Genomic DNA, 13,184 nt, shown 5'->3' on the forward strand with positions numbered 1-13,184 from the left:
TGAAGGACACAGATCCTTGGGCCTGCAACCCATGGAGCAACACTTGGAACCAGTCCCCTCTCCCAAGTGCTCATCCTGGGGGGTGCAGCCCCCACTTCATTGCTCACTGCTGCTGGAGGGCACTTCTGGAAACAAGGCCTTCGCCAGGGAGAGCAATCCTGAGGGCCCCGTGCCGGGGGTGAGACAAGTAGATGGCAGCACTCCCATGAGCTGTAGGGCTCAAAGCAACAATCCCACCATCTCCCCAGCCTCCAGAGTAATGGAGGTACTTCAGTTTTAAGCAGTGAGTCTTTCAGTAGACCAGCATGTTGGGTAGAAATGAAGCATCTCTTAGAAAGAGGTCAGGTCTTCACTGACTTCACTGACAAAGAAAAAAACAAAGGACGGCCACGACAATTTATGGTGACGCACATGAGATGAAATCCAGGTGAAGACAGGGTAATAATTGAGGCTCTTACCTCCATTAGCAGGTCAAGGTGAACTCTCAGCCCTCTATTCTCCATGTTCTGGCTGCCAGCTGAAGAGTTTTTGCCCAGCCCTCTCCTTGAGTGTGCACTGCCTGTTTCCCAGCCAGAGACAAAAAAATTGAAGCACATCCAGTGTGTGACAGGGAGAAGGAAGGAGGATGATCTGCCTCTCCATAACCAGACCCAGCTGGGTTATTCCTGCACAAGACAGCAATGAATTTAAGTTAAAATGATACCAACCAGATTGAAATGCAATTAAAGGAGTTCCCTTAGGGTTGCACATCCAATTAGTAACGTACCTTTAATTACACCAGTGCAGTTTCAAACAGACACGTGCTGAGAGAGCCATCAGCACAGAGCTGAAGCCTGCCTGGTGACCCATATCCGTGGGGCCCCAGAGGAGTTACACGTGGGTTTGGCATCACCAAGAGTGGCCTGCTCCTTCCCTGGGGAAGAGCTTCGGGGGTGGCCCAGCCTGGCCTGGAAGCAAGGCAGAGGAGAAACACAAAAAACCTTTTTCAGCTGTGTAAGAGCAGTTTTCTCCAACAGACAATTGCTGGAAAACAATTAAGATCCAGGTGCTTCTAAAAGGTAAGAATTTTTCACACTTTTTTTGTACATGACATTTCCCTCTTGCGTTGCCAGAACGTGCCCTGCCTCCAAGAACCGTGAAAGTTAAAGCACTGGAGTTGACTTTGATATGAAAACTCATTAAAAATTAAAAATGCAAACATTAAGAATTGCTAGAAACACCAGAGCACTTCCAGATGTCCCTCAGCCATCTCTGTGGAGTTACATGAGGTAAAAGAACTCAAAATACCTCCCCACCTTTAACCTTGAGCATAATGCCAGCCCCAAAGCAGCCAGATGCAGTGGCTGTGAGTCTGGAGTATGGTCTTTGGTCTGGAGCATGGTCCTTGGTCTGGAGCCTTAGTTGAAGTCCCTGTCAAAGCCTGTAGTCAGGCTGCTCTGGACAGCAGCAGGCTGTGCAACCATGCCTTGCTCCCCCAGGTTCTTGTTTAAAATCCTGTCTAAGAAAAAAGCTGAAGGAGACTCTCCTTTGCCCACTGAAGCCTGAGGGCTGGCGTGTGTCAATAACCCAGGTACCCCATTTTAATGCAAACTCGCATCACCTTGCACCACACCGCACCCCAGGATCAGTTCAGAGAGGTGCATGAAGCAGGTGCTTCATCCATCTTCACAAGCTCCTCCTCAGTGTTTCTTTAAGTACCTTCAACGTCAGTAAAGTGAGCAAAAGTTGAGACCAAAGGCTTAATCACATTAACAATTATAATCATTCCCATCCATCACCACAAAGCAGCTGCGGTGCCGCTGAATCCGTTCTGCTCCAGGAACCCGGGGAATCAGAGCCGTACCTGATCAGCCAGACAAGGGCAGCTCCAGGCTTGCTATAAAAAGGAAGAGAGCACTTGCTCAGCCTGACTCCTTTATTCATTGTTTTTATGAGCCTTCAGAGCCTCCCCAGAAATTATTAAAGCCTCTCCAAGGAGCGCAGAGCTGCAAAGGGAGCGTTTCCTCCTGGGCTGGTGCTCACACTGTGATAACGCCCTCCTGGGCTTGGGCAGTGAGGCCTCTCCTTTCACCTGCTTCCTGCAACTTCAGCATTTGACCATCCTCATTACAGACTCAGCAAGTGGCTTTTTTCCCCCCATAATCAGCTCTTTGCCACACATGAGTGGATGGCAGCAAAGGCAAAGCTGGGATGTTTGTTATAAACCACCCTGGCTGTCTGTTTGAGGGAGCCTCCTGCTCCTCGGGGTCGGGTTATAAACTGGGATGTGCGAAATTGGGCAGGATTAGGGAATACCATGATATTGCAGCAATGGGGACCTTCACTGGGAGGATTTGGGCTGAAGACCAGGCAGTGTACAAGCATGTGCAACCTTTAAAGGTCCTAGAGCTAGAGCTGGGCCCCCAGACTCCTGCAAGGGTGGAGATGTTTGAGGAGGAACGGGATACTTTACTCCGTGCCTGCTGCCCTGCCTTCCCTGACAGTAGGGTAGCAGAGCAGAGGGATGCAGCTTCAGACCGAGTTCATATTTCAGCCATTCCAGAAATCCCATGTGCCAGAACAACATAACTGTGCCGGCCGACAGGAAAATGTCATTACTGGGTGAGTGTCAGTGACCCGTGAGAGCAAAAAACCTTCACAGCTCCCTTGGAGAGTCTGGATGTTATAGGGGTTATTTTTCCACTGTGAATATCCTCCATGGGGTGATTTCAGGGCTTGGAATCAGCTCGTATATGATACTAATATAGTGCCCCTGTGAATAATATAGCACCGCTTCTCCTGTCAAGTGAAATGGGAGAGGCAAGTGTCCCCCCAGGACTGCGAAGTTTCTGTATTACTCACCAGCCTCATCCTGATAAATCAAAGCTGCTGTGTTGTACTTCCCTCCCACCCCCTTTGGCATTTTTGAGCTCTGGCTCAAGGCAGGGTGAGCTGGCTTGGGCTGTGTAAGGGAGCACTCCGGCCTATGTGGCTATGTAAGTCCTTGAAATCACCTTAGGATGTGGGAAGCTGTTTTCCCATCCACCCAGGCTGTGACATGCAGAGGTGCTCAGCACCCATCTAGTGAAAACAGGAGGGTCTGTGCCAGGGCTTTCCCATCCCCATGGGCCTGTTTGCAGAGCGGGGCAGGAAAAAGGAGCCTGTCCAAAGGGTTTGGATGGCTCAAGGCTGGGGCGTCCCAGGAGCAGGATGGGGCAGTGTGGGTGCAGGGCTGGGGATGTGTGCTGGCTCTGGGAGTGCAGGGGAGCTCACAAACCATCCTGCTTCCCTCAGAGATGGATCAAGAGGATGGATTATAGGAAAACCAGAGCACAAAAATAGGGGTTGTGCTTTCGGCATGGTACATTTGAGTGACAGACCCTGATAACCCAGAGGGGAGGGTGCAATGGTGTCATCCAGTGTAATGGTTTGGCTCTCTTCCCTGCAGAGGCTGGAGAAGCCAGACTGCTCCCAGGCCAAAGGGAAACAGCCCCCATGGCTCACGGGTCAGACCACTGTTTCTTCTGGAAGTTTAGAGCAATCCTATTTGTGGATTAAAATGCAGCTGCCGAGGCTGCTCGTACAGGATTTACGACGTGGCCTCAAAATACAGGGGAGAAGGAAAGCTGAACTCTCCTTTGATGTTTGCAAGTGTAAACTGCAGACCTGAGCTGAACACACTGTAAATAAGGACCATTAATCATCAGCTAAGTGCCGTGCAGTTGCTGTTATTTATTATAACAACATAAATCATCAGGACCTGCTATCATGTTAATTTGGATTTAGTATGGATTAGTATGGAAAAAAGAATATCCTCACCTATTTACAAAATACATAGCTTTACTTGTAAACACATACAGATGTGCTGTGGCTTTTGTTCCGTAGTTTCCTCCAGCTAGGAAGCAAGTCAGGAAAATGCTCTGGGAGCTCTGTATGTGAGGGATTGCCAACAGTTCAGGCCAGGCTGCAGCCCAACAAAATCTGTCTTGTGATGACACAGTAAATCAGCACTGAGGGGGAAGCAAGACCAGGAGGTGTTGGACCTGTTTTGCCACCCCCAGCCCTCCTTCCAGCCCTGTGCGGGGCACAGTGCTGGCACTTCCCACCTGCTGCATTGCATCCATGGATCTCAGCAGTAATTCCACGGGTTTCCTTATTTTTTTATCTGCAGCTCAGCTCTGGCTTTCACACTGAAGAAGCACCAGGCGTGGGTTTTGTGGGATGCTGGAGCCTGCTGCTCCTGCCTTTGGAAGGAAGGCTTAGCAGGGAAGGAGCATTTTATTTTAAAGTAAGGGAGCATTACCCACATATTTCATATTCTCCAGAAATGCCAGCTGTACTCCTTGCTGGTATATTATGTTTTCCCCCTGATTTGACTTTATTCAGGCTCAAAGGTGGGGCTGAGACATTCATGCACCAGAGCAAGGCTGGCAGGACACCAACGTGACCGTACCTGGTGTTTTGGGTGTGGAGCTCATGCCATACTGGCTCCAACCCTCTCCACAGATAATTTCTAAATTTGGTGGTGACACAGCTTCACTGCCCAGGGATCCTCACCTTGATGCTTGGGCACAGCATCTGTCTCTGCCCTCAAACACTCAGGTGTAGCTGGGGGGGTCTGCTCTAGCACTCAAAATAACTTGAATTTTTTTAAGTTGTTAAGAAATCAACAATTTCTACAAAATCAACAACAAATTTCTTCCCAAAGTCAGTCCACAATCCTGGTTATCTGCTTTATCCTGGTGGAACTGGAGGTGCTGAGCGCTGACTGAGGGCATGGAGATCCCTGACCAACCTCATGGAGGTCACCAGTGCTGCTTTAGCTGGCGGTTAGTCCTGATTAAGAAATAGGCCTTGATATCTGGGAAACAATTATGGTTTGCATTTTTAAAATGTAACTGGAAGGGAAATAAAAAGGATTTGATTTTTTAGGGTGGCCCAAAGATTTCCCTTAGACTTGAAGCTGCAATGATACATTTAAAAACAGTCACAGGTAAAAAGAACAAAAGCAATGTTGCACCTGCACTTTGACTCCAACGGGTCCAAACCCGCAAGTAATTGCCTTTAATGGTCTCTGTCATTTTTAACCTGTGTTTTGTGAGTGCCAGATGAACAGACATCAGACCAGGGTGAATTTCTCCAAGCACTGAGCCAGAGCTGAGGTTTGCATAAATTAAAACTGGGTTAATTATAATAACTCTAGCACAATAGGGATAGTATAATAAGATTAATTAGGGGAGGGCTAATAAGAGGGTTCAAGAACCTGCACCCAGGTTCTTCAGCCATTTCCTTGGACTTGTATCCCACTCAACTCAAGGACAACCCAACATTTAAAAGCTGCTGCAGAGCCCTGACAGTGTTTTCCCGGAGCATCCAGGCTCGCCTCACACCGACCATATGTCTGTCTCTGTCTGCTAGCAGATTGCACCAAATATTTTCCTTTTTTATGGTGGCTGAGCAAACAAACACCATCTGTGGGGCTCGCCGAGGGAAATCCTGGCCCCCTCAGTGCCAACGGGAAGGCAGCCACACATGTCCATGGGGCTGACACTTCTGACATCCACAGCCTGAGACAAGAACTTCCCTCTGCTCCTCCTCTATGCCCATCCGCACAGTTGAGTCAGGACCTGGCATTTTGCAAGCAGATTTAAACTCAGATTTTATTAAAGAAAAGTTGGGTCCCATCAAAGCAGACTGCCTAGCCTGACCCAGGTTAGTGGGACTGCCTTGTAGCTGGAAGAAGGCGAGAAGGCTGTTTTTTTGGTTGGCTCTGTCTTGGATGTATCCATCCTGCCAAGGGCTTTGGGCATTTTCCAGCCATGCTGAAATCCCTCAAATCCCAGGACTGATGGGGATCTTTGGTCTTGTTTGATCTGCTTAAAGCCAGAGTTCTGGTAGGGCAGGTGATGGGGGATGCAAATTATTCCCTGCTCAAACCTCATTTCCTTTGGTAGTTAAAGCTCTAGGGGGCACCACTTGGTAGGGAGGGTCTGTGCCATCCATCAGTGCACCCCAGCACTGGAGCAGGGGAGCATCAGCAGTCAGTGCAGCAAAGGTGTGAACGTGGTCCCCGGCTGGGCACAGGGTTTTCTCATGTTTCGCTGTTCTCTGTTACTTGTCTTTCTGCAGGAAATCCCTTTTCTGGTCAAATCAGAAGGGTAATTTAAATTTTGTAAAATCCCCCACAGTTTTGACCCATGTGGGTATTGACAGAGATCAGCTGCCGGGCAGGTGGAAATTACCTGTCACCTCTGCTGCTTTTCCGCTTGTGCTTCTGCAGCGCTGGGTCCAGAGCTTGTGCTCTGACCAAATCTTTTCTACAAGTGCCCTTTGGATTTAGCAATTCGCACGGTGAAAGCAGAACCAATGAACCACAGGCTTCTCTGCTGCTGCCTTTAATTAAAAATGCCATGTCTAACACCAGCAGATGTTCCTGCTATCGAGACTCGAGGAATAATTTAATGCCATGTAATGCAATGCTGACTGTGCTGCTTAGTCAGAAAGTGTAATAGACTTTTTTATTATTATTATTATTTCCTTTTGGGGATCAAATCCCTCAGTATCTGAAATCTCAAAACTTGGTAGTCTAACAGCCCTAATCAATTACTGCACTGAATGATCTCAGCAGCCCCATGTCTGTCAAACCAGTGCTGCAGCCCACGATGCCTCTGCGACCGCGGTGAGCTCACAGGGCTTTGGGTGTGGAGCAAAACTGGCCTCAGAGGGGTGGCCTGAGGAGCAAATGAAGCCTCAGTTAAAGCCTTTGATTCAGACATTTGGGGAGAGAGGGAATTCAAAGATGAGGCTGTACCTCCTCCAATCTTTTCTTTAGTCTTCTGATGAAGAGGATCCATCCTGTCGCTTTCTGTGGGTGCTCAGCACGTCGAGCTGAGCACCCCTTCCTGGCAGCGTGCAGTGGTTTCAGAATGTGCTCTGTATTCAGGTGGATGAGAGCAGAGGAATCCCTCGTCACAGAGCTTTGGCTCTTTTAACCCCTGGGAAAACAACTGATTTACAAAACTCAATGGAACTGCTTCTCTCTGCATGCTCCTTCCTGTTACACAATGAATCACGTAATAATTGTATATTTGTTGAGAAACAGCTGGGGAACTTCACTAAATGAATAAAATATCAGGTAGCAATGTATTTCCATAAAGAAGTCTTTACCAGATGGGCAATTCTTTGAAACGAAGCACGAGGTCAACTAGGATTTTTTACCTTCCTCGTCAGCCAGGCAGCTGAGCCATCCTTCAGCACGGGTTTGGCTCCAGAGGTTGGCATTGTTTGGAAATCACATTTCCAGTCCAGCACGGTGAGGATGAGCCTTGCCTCAGCGGGGCACAGAGCTGCTGATTCATGCACGCACCAAACGCCTCTGCCTCACTATATCACACCACTGCTGAAACCCTTTTACTGGCTCTCTGTCATGTGACAAATATATTTTAAAGTGTGCGGGCCTTATACTGCCTGGAATGGCTTTACTTGTACTTTAAATACTGCATAAACCAAATTTAGAGATATATTTCTTGCTTCCCTCTGTTCCCCACATCACTTTTTTTGCTTCTGACTGTCCAATTGGTTGCAGTAATTCACTGCTGAAGAAGACATTTCTTAGATTTCCAAGAGCGCCAGCTCCTTAACCTTTATAAAATTAAGGAGAATGAATCATTTGTGACTTTTACATCTTTCTTGAACGCAAGTATTTGTTAGATGCAGGCTGCCCAGGGCAGTGCTTTGCTTCAGTTTAACTTAGTTGTAAATGTTTGTAAATTCCCACATAATGTCTCAGCACAATGGAAACTATGCGAGCATCCGTGGATTTATTGAGAGAGACACCAACCATATTTCAGCTGGAGGAAAGGAAGAGGAGGCACTTATCTGGTTTACTGTCCTATACAGTATATATCGGCATCTCATATTTTGTGAACATAAATGCCAGGTTGACTCAAGAGATCTATGGATCAAGTGTTGTTTGTAACCTGCTCTGAGTGCTTCAAATTGTGTTAAAGTTTCATCTCAGCAGTGAGGCCTTTTGCCATCTTTCAGGATCCCTGGTGCACTGGGAGATGCTGGGAGCTGGGTTTTTGGAGCAGAGGATTAGCACACAACAGCCAAGTAAGAGGGAGTAGGATGTTAAGGTTGCACCTGGCAACTCTTCATTTCTAAGGGAAAAATGACAGGCTTAGCTTATTTTGTGAGTTTATCCTGATTCTGGCAACGTGAGGAGCAGGTCCCCGCCCCAGCTCCATCCCCTGCAGCCCAAGGAAAGGGGTGAGGGTGCCTTGTCCAGCTGTGTCCCTTACTGTCATCCCCCTCCTGCATCCAGCTGTGCTGGTGCATGCACACAGGATGGGAAGAGGCACCGTGGGACATGCCAGTCCCCCAGCTTGCAGGGCTTGGGGACAAGGTCCTCTTCGGGCAGCACAGGCCCAGGGCACCTGTGCCTGCCCCTTTCCCTCCCCCAAGACAGGCAAGGAGGATGCTGTGCCCTGAAGCAGCTCGCTGCAGTCACCCTGACAGACACACATCCGAGCTCCGCCTGCTGTCCGCGAGCATCCGACACCTCCACGTGTCCCTTACAAGGTGTGCTTTTAACACAAAGGGGTTTTTGTTGCACTTCCACGCTCGCCTCCGTGGCTGCTGTTCTTTCCCCAGCGCCGCTTCCCTGGCGGATCCGCGCCGCCGGGGGTGCCGGGCTGTCGGCAGAGGGGACACCGCGCCGTGTTATTAACGCAGCGGGGCTTGCCTGAGCTCCAGCGAACAACAGCCCATTACAGAGACACAGCCACACTTTTCACAGCGGGATCCGGGCGCGCTGATGCAGCTCCTGCACTGTCGACGGCAGCAAACAGCCCCGCTCTCTGCGCCGGGGAAACGAGGCGTGTGAGGATCGGGGGGCCGGCACCCATCCCGCCCTGGCTCTGGTTCTGTGACGACAGTGTCAGCTTCAAAGGCTGCTGTTTGACTTTCCAGCCCCTCCATGGACTCCTCTCTCACCGACAGGGATTAGGAGTTATCATGAATGCAGAGAGCACGATGCTGCTTCACCTTGTGATGTGTCAGCTTGCCCCAGACAACAGCAGCAAATGTCCTCAGATCCAAAGAGCTGAGAGATTTCACAATTCCACATCCCGTGTGGAGCTCGCTTCCCTGCACCTCTGGCTCATATTAGTGAAAAAGATAAATATTTAGCCTTCCATAAGTAAAGAAAAAAAAATTCACAATCTAAACCATCCCTGGCGTTCAGGAATCATGGCGGGAACCAGCTATGAAAGCAGAGGAGTGTGACACTTGAAAACTGGAGAACCACCTTCTTAGAAGACATTAATAACTTATTAAGAAATACCTCCAGCCCTGATTTAACACCCATTTAAGTAGAACTCCCTCTGTCTAGATAAGGTAAGGCTGGGACACCCCCTGATGTCTGTTTCCTATGACTATCACCAACCAAATTTTGCAGCTCCATGCTGCCATGTTGTTTTATGATGAAGTTCTCTCAAAGAATAACTTGCTCACTTTAATCATGTTTTGTCCGAGATTTATGGCTTGATGCTTATTCACTGGCGGAGCTTCTCCACGTGAAATGTCAGTAAGCCTGTTATAAATTGCTCCTGGCATTCCTGCTCTATCTTTTACTTGGCCAGGAGTATTTCTACCTGAAAGTGATAAATTCCTGCTATAACTGCTTTATGTGCTCCAGTAATTACACTATAGAGGGATGGCGGGGGCTGCATCTCTGTGGAGGTACCGCCTAAAAAACATCAACCTGCAAAAGTGGGAGATTGGGCTGAAGCCTGGGGTGCTGCAGGACACACAGGCTGAGGGAAAATCCACCCTGGAAACCCGAAATAATGGTGACTGGTTAGGTATCTCTGTCAGAGGAAGCTGAGGAATGGGCAGAAGAGAGGGGGAAGAAAATGAAATGTTTAAAGTCAGGGTGGAATAGCATTGGCATGGGGCAGGTGACGTGCCTGGGCTGGGTGCCAGATGTGAGGGGTGGGTGCCCTCAGCACCACGATGTCGTGCCCACCCACCTGTCTCAGGCCCTGTTTGCATAGGGGATATTTATGCAGTGTTAGACATGTTTGTCATAGATACACAAACACTGGAAAGACGCATGTAGGAGCATCAGGTTTGGGTATGTGATAGATTTGGATGCTGTTGTGGTATCGAGATGGGCTGAGACCAACAGCACGAGGTTCAACAAGGCCAAGTGGGTCCTGCACTTTGGCCTCAGTAATGCCCTGCAGCTCCAGGCTGGGGCAGAGGGGCTGGAAAGCTGGGAAAAGGTCTGGGGATGCCAGTGGCAGTGGCTGAACATAAGCCCAGGTAGGCAAAAAGGCCAATGGCACCTGGCCTGTATCAGGAATAGTGTGGCCACGGGACCAGGGAAGTGATTTTTCCCCCATGCTGGCCACTGGTGAGGCCACACCTCAAGCGTTTGTGTCTGGTTCTGGGCACTTCAGGACACCATGGACATTGAGAGGCTGGAGCAGATCAAAAGAAGGGCAGTGGATCTGGGGGAGGGTCTGGAGCACCAGGAATGGCTGAGGGAGTTGGGGGCGCTCAGCCTGGAGAAAAGGAGGCTCACAGGACACATTCTGGCTCTGCACAGCTCCCTGACAGGAGGGGGCAACCAGGGGGTTCAGGCTCTGCTCCCAGGGAACAAGGGATGGGACAAGAGGAAATGGTTTCAAGCTGCACCAGGGGAGGTTCAGGTTGGACATCAGAAGAATTTCTTCACGTGATTAGACATTGGGAGGGGCTGCCCAGGGAGATGGTGGAGTCGCTGTGCCTGGAGGTGTTCAAGGAATGACTGGACGTGGCACTCAGTGCTCCGCTCTGGTTTACACAGTGGGGATCGGTTACAGGTTGAACTCGATGGTCTCAGAGGTCTTTTCCACCTGTGTGGAAAATCACGCTGTGAAAAGCCAGTGTGCATAAAGGAGACAGGCAGTCCTGCAACTTTATTCAAATAAAGGGGGAGAGTCCACTGGCATATACCCGCGTGGGGTTTCAGATGGACGCAGCCTCCTTTTATCCTGAACTCCTGGCCATATGTTGCCCTTTTCCTTTCCCCGTCAGCTGAGGTACTAGGAAGGTACAGCCTTTCCAAAGAGGCTACTACATATTCTCCGTTGAACACGTACGGCCATTTGCCCCTAAAGTTTGGAAGTTCAGATGCTCTGGGTTCTGCAATAGGCTTGTGCAGACCCATTTCTCCTGTTACCCTAACATTCAGAAGTTTAAACTGTCTGGGTTCTGTAACAAACTTGGGCAGTTTGATGCTCCTAGAGACAAAAAGACCCATTTTTCCTCAAGACTCTGAAGCCATTTTTTCAGACCTAGTCGTTCTTGAAGACATTAACAGCCTATTTTTCCTATCATTACTGAAGACCCCCACCCATCGAGTCGTACGTGAAGACGTTAGCACCCGTTTTTCGTACCACACCCTAACTGACCCTGTGTTTCTGGGATCTCCGCCCGGAATTTCGCCCAGCCCGCCCCTTCCCCAGCCCGCCCCTCACGGGCGGCCCCGCCCCGCTCCCGGAGCGCGGGAAACGCTGAGGGCGGGGAGCGCGCGCGCGGCTCCGGCGCCTGCGCGGTGGCGGCGGGCGGGGGATTCGGAGCGGCGGCGGGAAGCGCTAAGGAGCTGCTGAGGGAAGCGATGAGGGAGGCGCTGCGCGGACGCTCGGGCAACCAGCCGGCCCCGGGCAGCCCCCTACGCTCGGCCGCCCCCTCCATGGCGCCGCCCGGGCACCCCTGGCCCCACACCCGCGCCGCGCTGGGGCGGCTGGAGAGGGCGCTGAGCTGCTCCCGCTGGTAATGGATGTCCTCCTTCCCCCTTCCCCCCGCCGTTTTCCCCCACGCCTCCTGCCGTATGGCCGCGCGTGTTAAAAGTGCCGCGTTTCTCCTTCCTCTGCCCACAGCGCCGGCGTCCTGCGGGAGCCCGTGTCCCTGGGGCAGTGCGAGCACGTCTTCTGCCTGTAAGTACCGGGGCTCGCCCGCCCGCCGCCCCCCTCGCCGCCGTGCTGTGGAGACAGGACAGGGAAGTGGGCACCGGTGGTGCCTTCTGGCCCTCCGGGGGACTGAGGGGGAGAGGAAAGCGGGAGCTGCTGTTCCCCTGTGGGTCTCCTCCCGGAATGCTGATTTAGGCTTCAGGATGCTGGCCAGGTGTGAAGGGAACCCTCGGTCTGATGGAGGGAATTGTCCGCTTGTAGTGGCGTAGAATTCCAGAACAACTTGCAGTTCTCATCATCCTCAACTCCTTTCTCTTTCTCCTCACATGAAGAAAAAAGAGCAGCTTGCAAAGGTGTTTCCTGTTTCCAAGGGGCTTTTTCTCTGCCCCAGAGGGTTGGGTGGTGCTTGTTGGTTTGGCCTTCTACCAAGACTTAGCTCCTTCAGATCTGCATCTGTTCCTGTTTTCATGCACATCCAAACACGTTGGGATAGGGAGGATTACCTCTGCTTAGAGTTGGTCAAATAATCTGAGTGCTTCAAAAAACTGACTTAAATTAGAAACATTCGGCCAACAGGGCACTTCAGAGGGGGTGGTGGTCACGTCGCCTGTCGTAGGACAACTCACTGCATCGTCAATACAGGCAGAGACTGAAATGTTTGTGCCCCAGAATCGCATGTGGGTGAGGTGGTGGAAGCTTTTGGCTGCCCTGTGTGTCACTGCTCTTCACGGCATGCACATGCAAACAGGGGGAGTTAAAAGGTCTGCTCCGTGTTTTAAACAGTTTCTCTGCACAGCACAGGTGTAAGCAGTCTGATAAAATCCCACTTTTGTTAGGGTGGAGAGGAGGGATACTTTCTAACCTCTGCTTGTAAGCCAGCATAGATACTCAGCTTTGCTTCCTGTTAATCTACAAGTCAATATGTCAATAAAAGTTGAGGAAAACCCTCCCCTCTCCCTGTCTTCAGCTGCACTTACCTCATAGGAGTTTACAGTGGTGAAGGCCTGAAGGGTAAAATACAAGCAGACTATTTCCTTGCTTTTTATTAAGGAGTAACTGATTATGGGACAGATGCCCTCAGCATCTCTGCCCCTAGTATGGATGTATTCAAAGATGCACAAATGATTTATTTCTCTCCAGACATGTGTGTTCTTTCCCAGCTGTGGCCATTAATTGCTGTAGAAGATTCTTGAAGAGGGAGCTTTTACATGGGCACACAGGGATGGGACAAGGGGGAATGGCTTC

The 13,184-nt window shown here is 50.3% G+C and overlaps 1 protein-coding gene and 1 long non-coding RNA gene across 3 annotated transcripts in view; one reads left to right on the forward strand and one right to left on the reverse strand.

The window, feature by feature from the left end:
* On the reverse strand, positions 1-910 carry LOC138113617 (uncharacterized). The gene is made up of 3 exons (XR_011152289.1): positions 767-910; positions 459-665; positions 1-361 (listed from the first exon to the last, which is right to left on the reverse strand). It is a non-coding gene; the product is annotated as an uncharacterized lncRNA (long non-coding RNA).
* Positions 911-11,525: 10,615 nt separating this feature from the next.
* BARD1 (BRCA1 associated RING domain 1) overlaps positions 11,526-13,184 on the forward strand; it is a 41,147-nt gene continuing 39,488 nt past the window's right edge. The window contains exons 1-2 of one of the 2 annotated variants that reach the window (XM_069021762.1): positions 11,526-11,802; positions 11,910-11,966. In XM_069021762.1, coding sequence (XP_068877863.1) covers positions 11,648-11,802; positions 11,910-11,966 — 212 coding nt within the window. In that variant the 5' untranslated portion in view covers positions 11,526-11,647. Of the gene's footprint in view, positions 11,803-11,909; positions 11,967-12,934; positions 12,951-13,184 lie in introns of those variants that run through there. The other variant, XM_069021763.1, reaches the window with a different exon arrangement.

This window comes from Aphelocoma coerulescens, chromosome 7 (assembly GCF_041296385.1).
Source record: "Aphelocoma coerulescens isolate FSJ_1873_10779 chromosome 7, UR_Acoe_1.0, whole genome shotgun sequence".
Classification (NCBI taxonomy): Eukaryota; Metazoa; Chordata; class Aves; order Passeriformes; family Corvidae; genus Aphelocoma; species Aphelocoma coerulescens.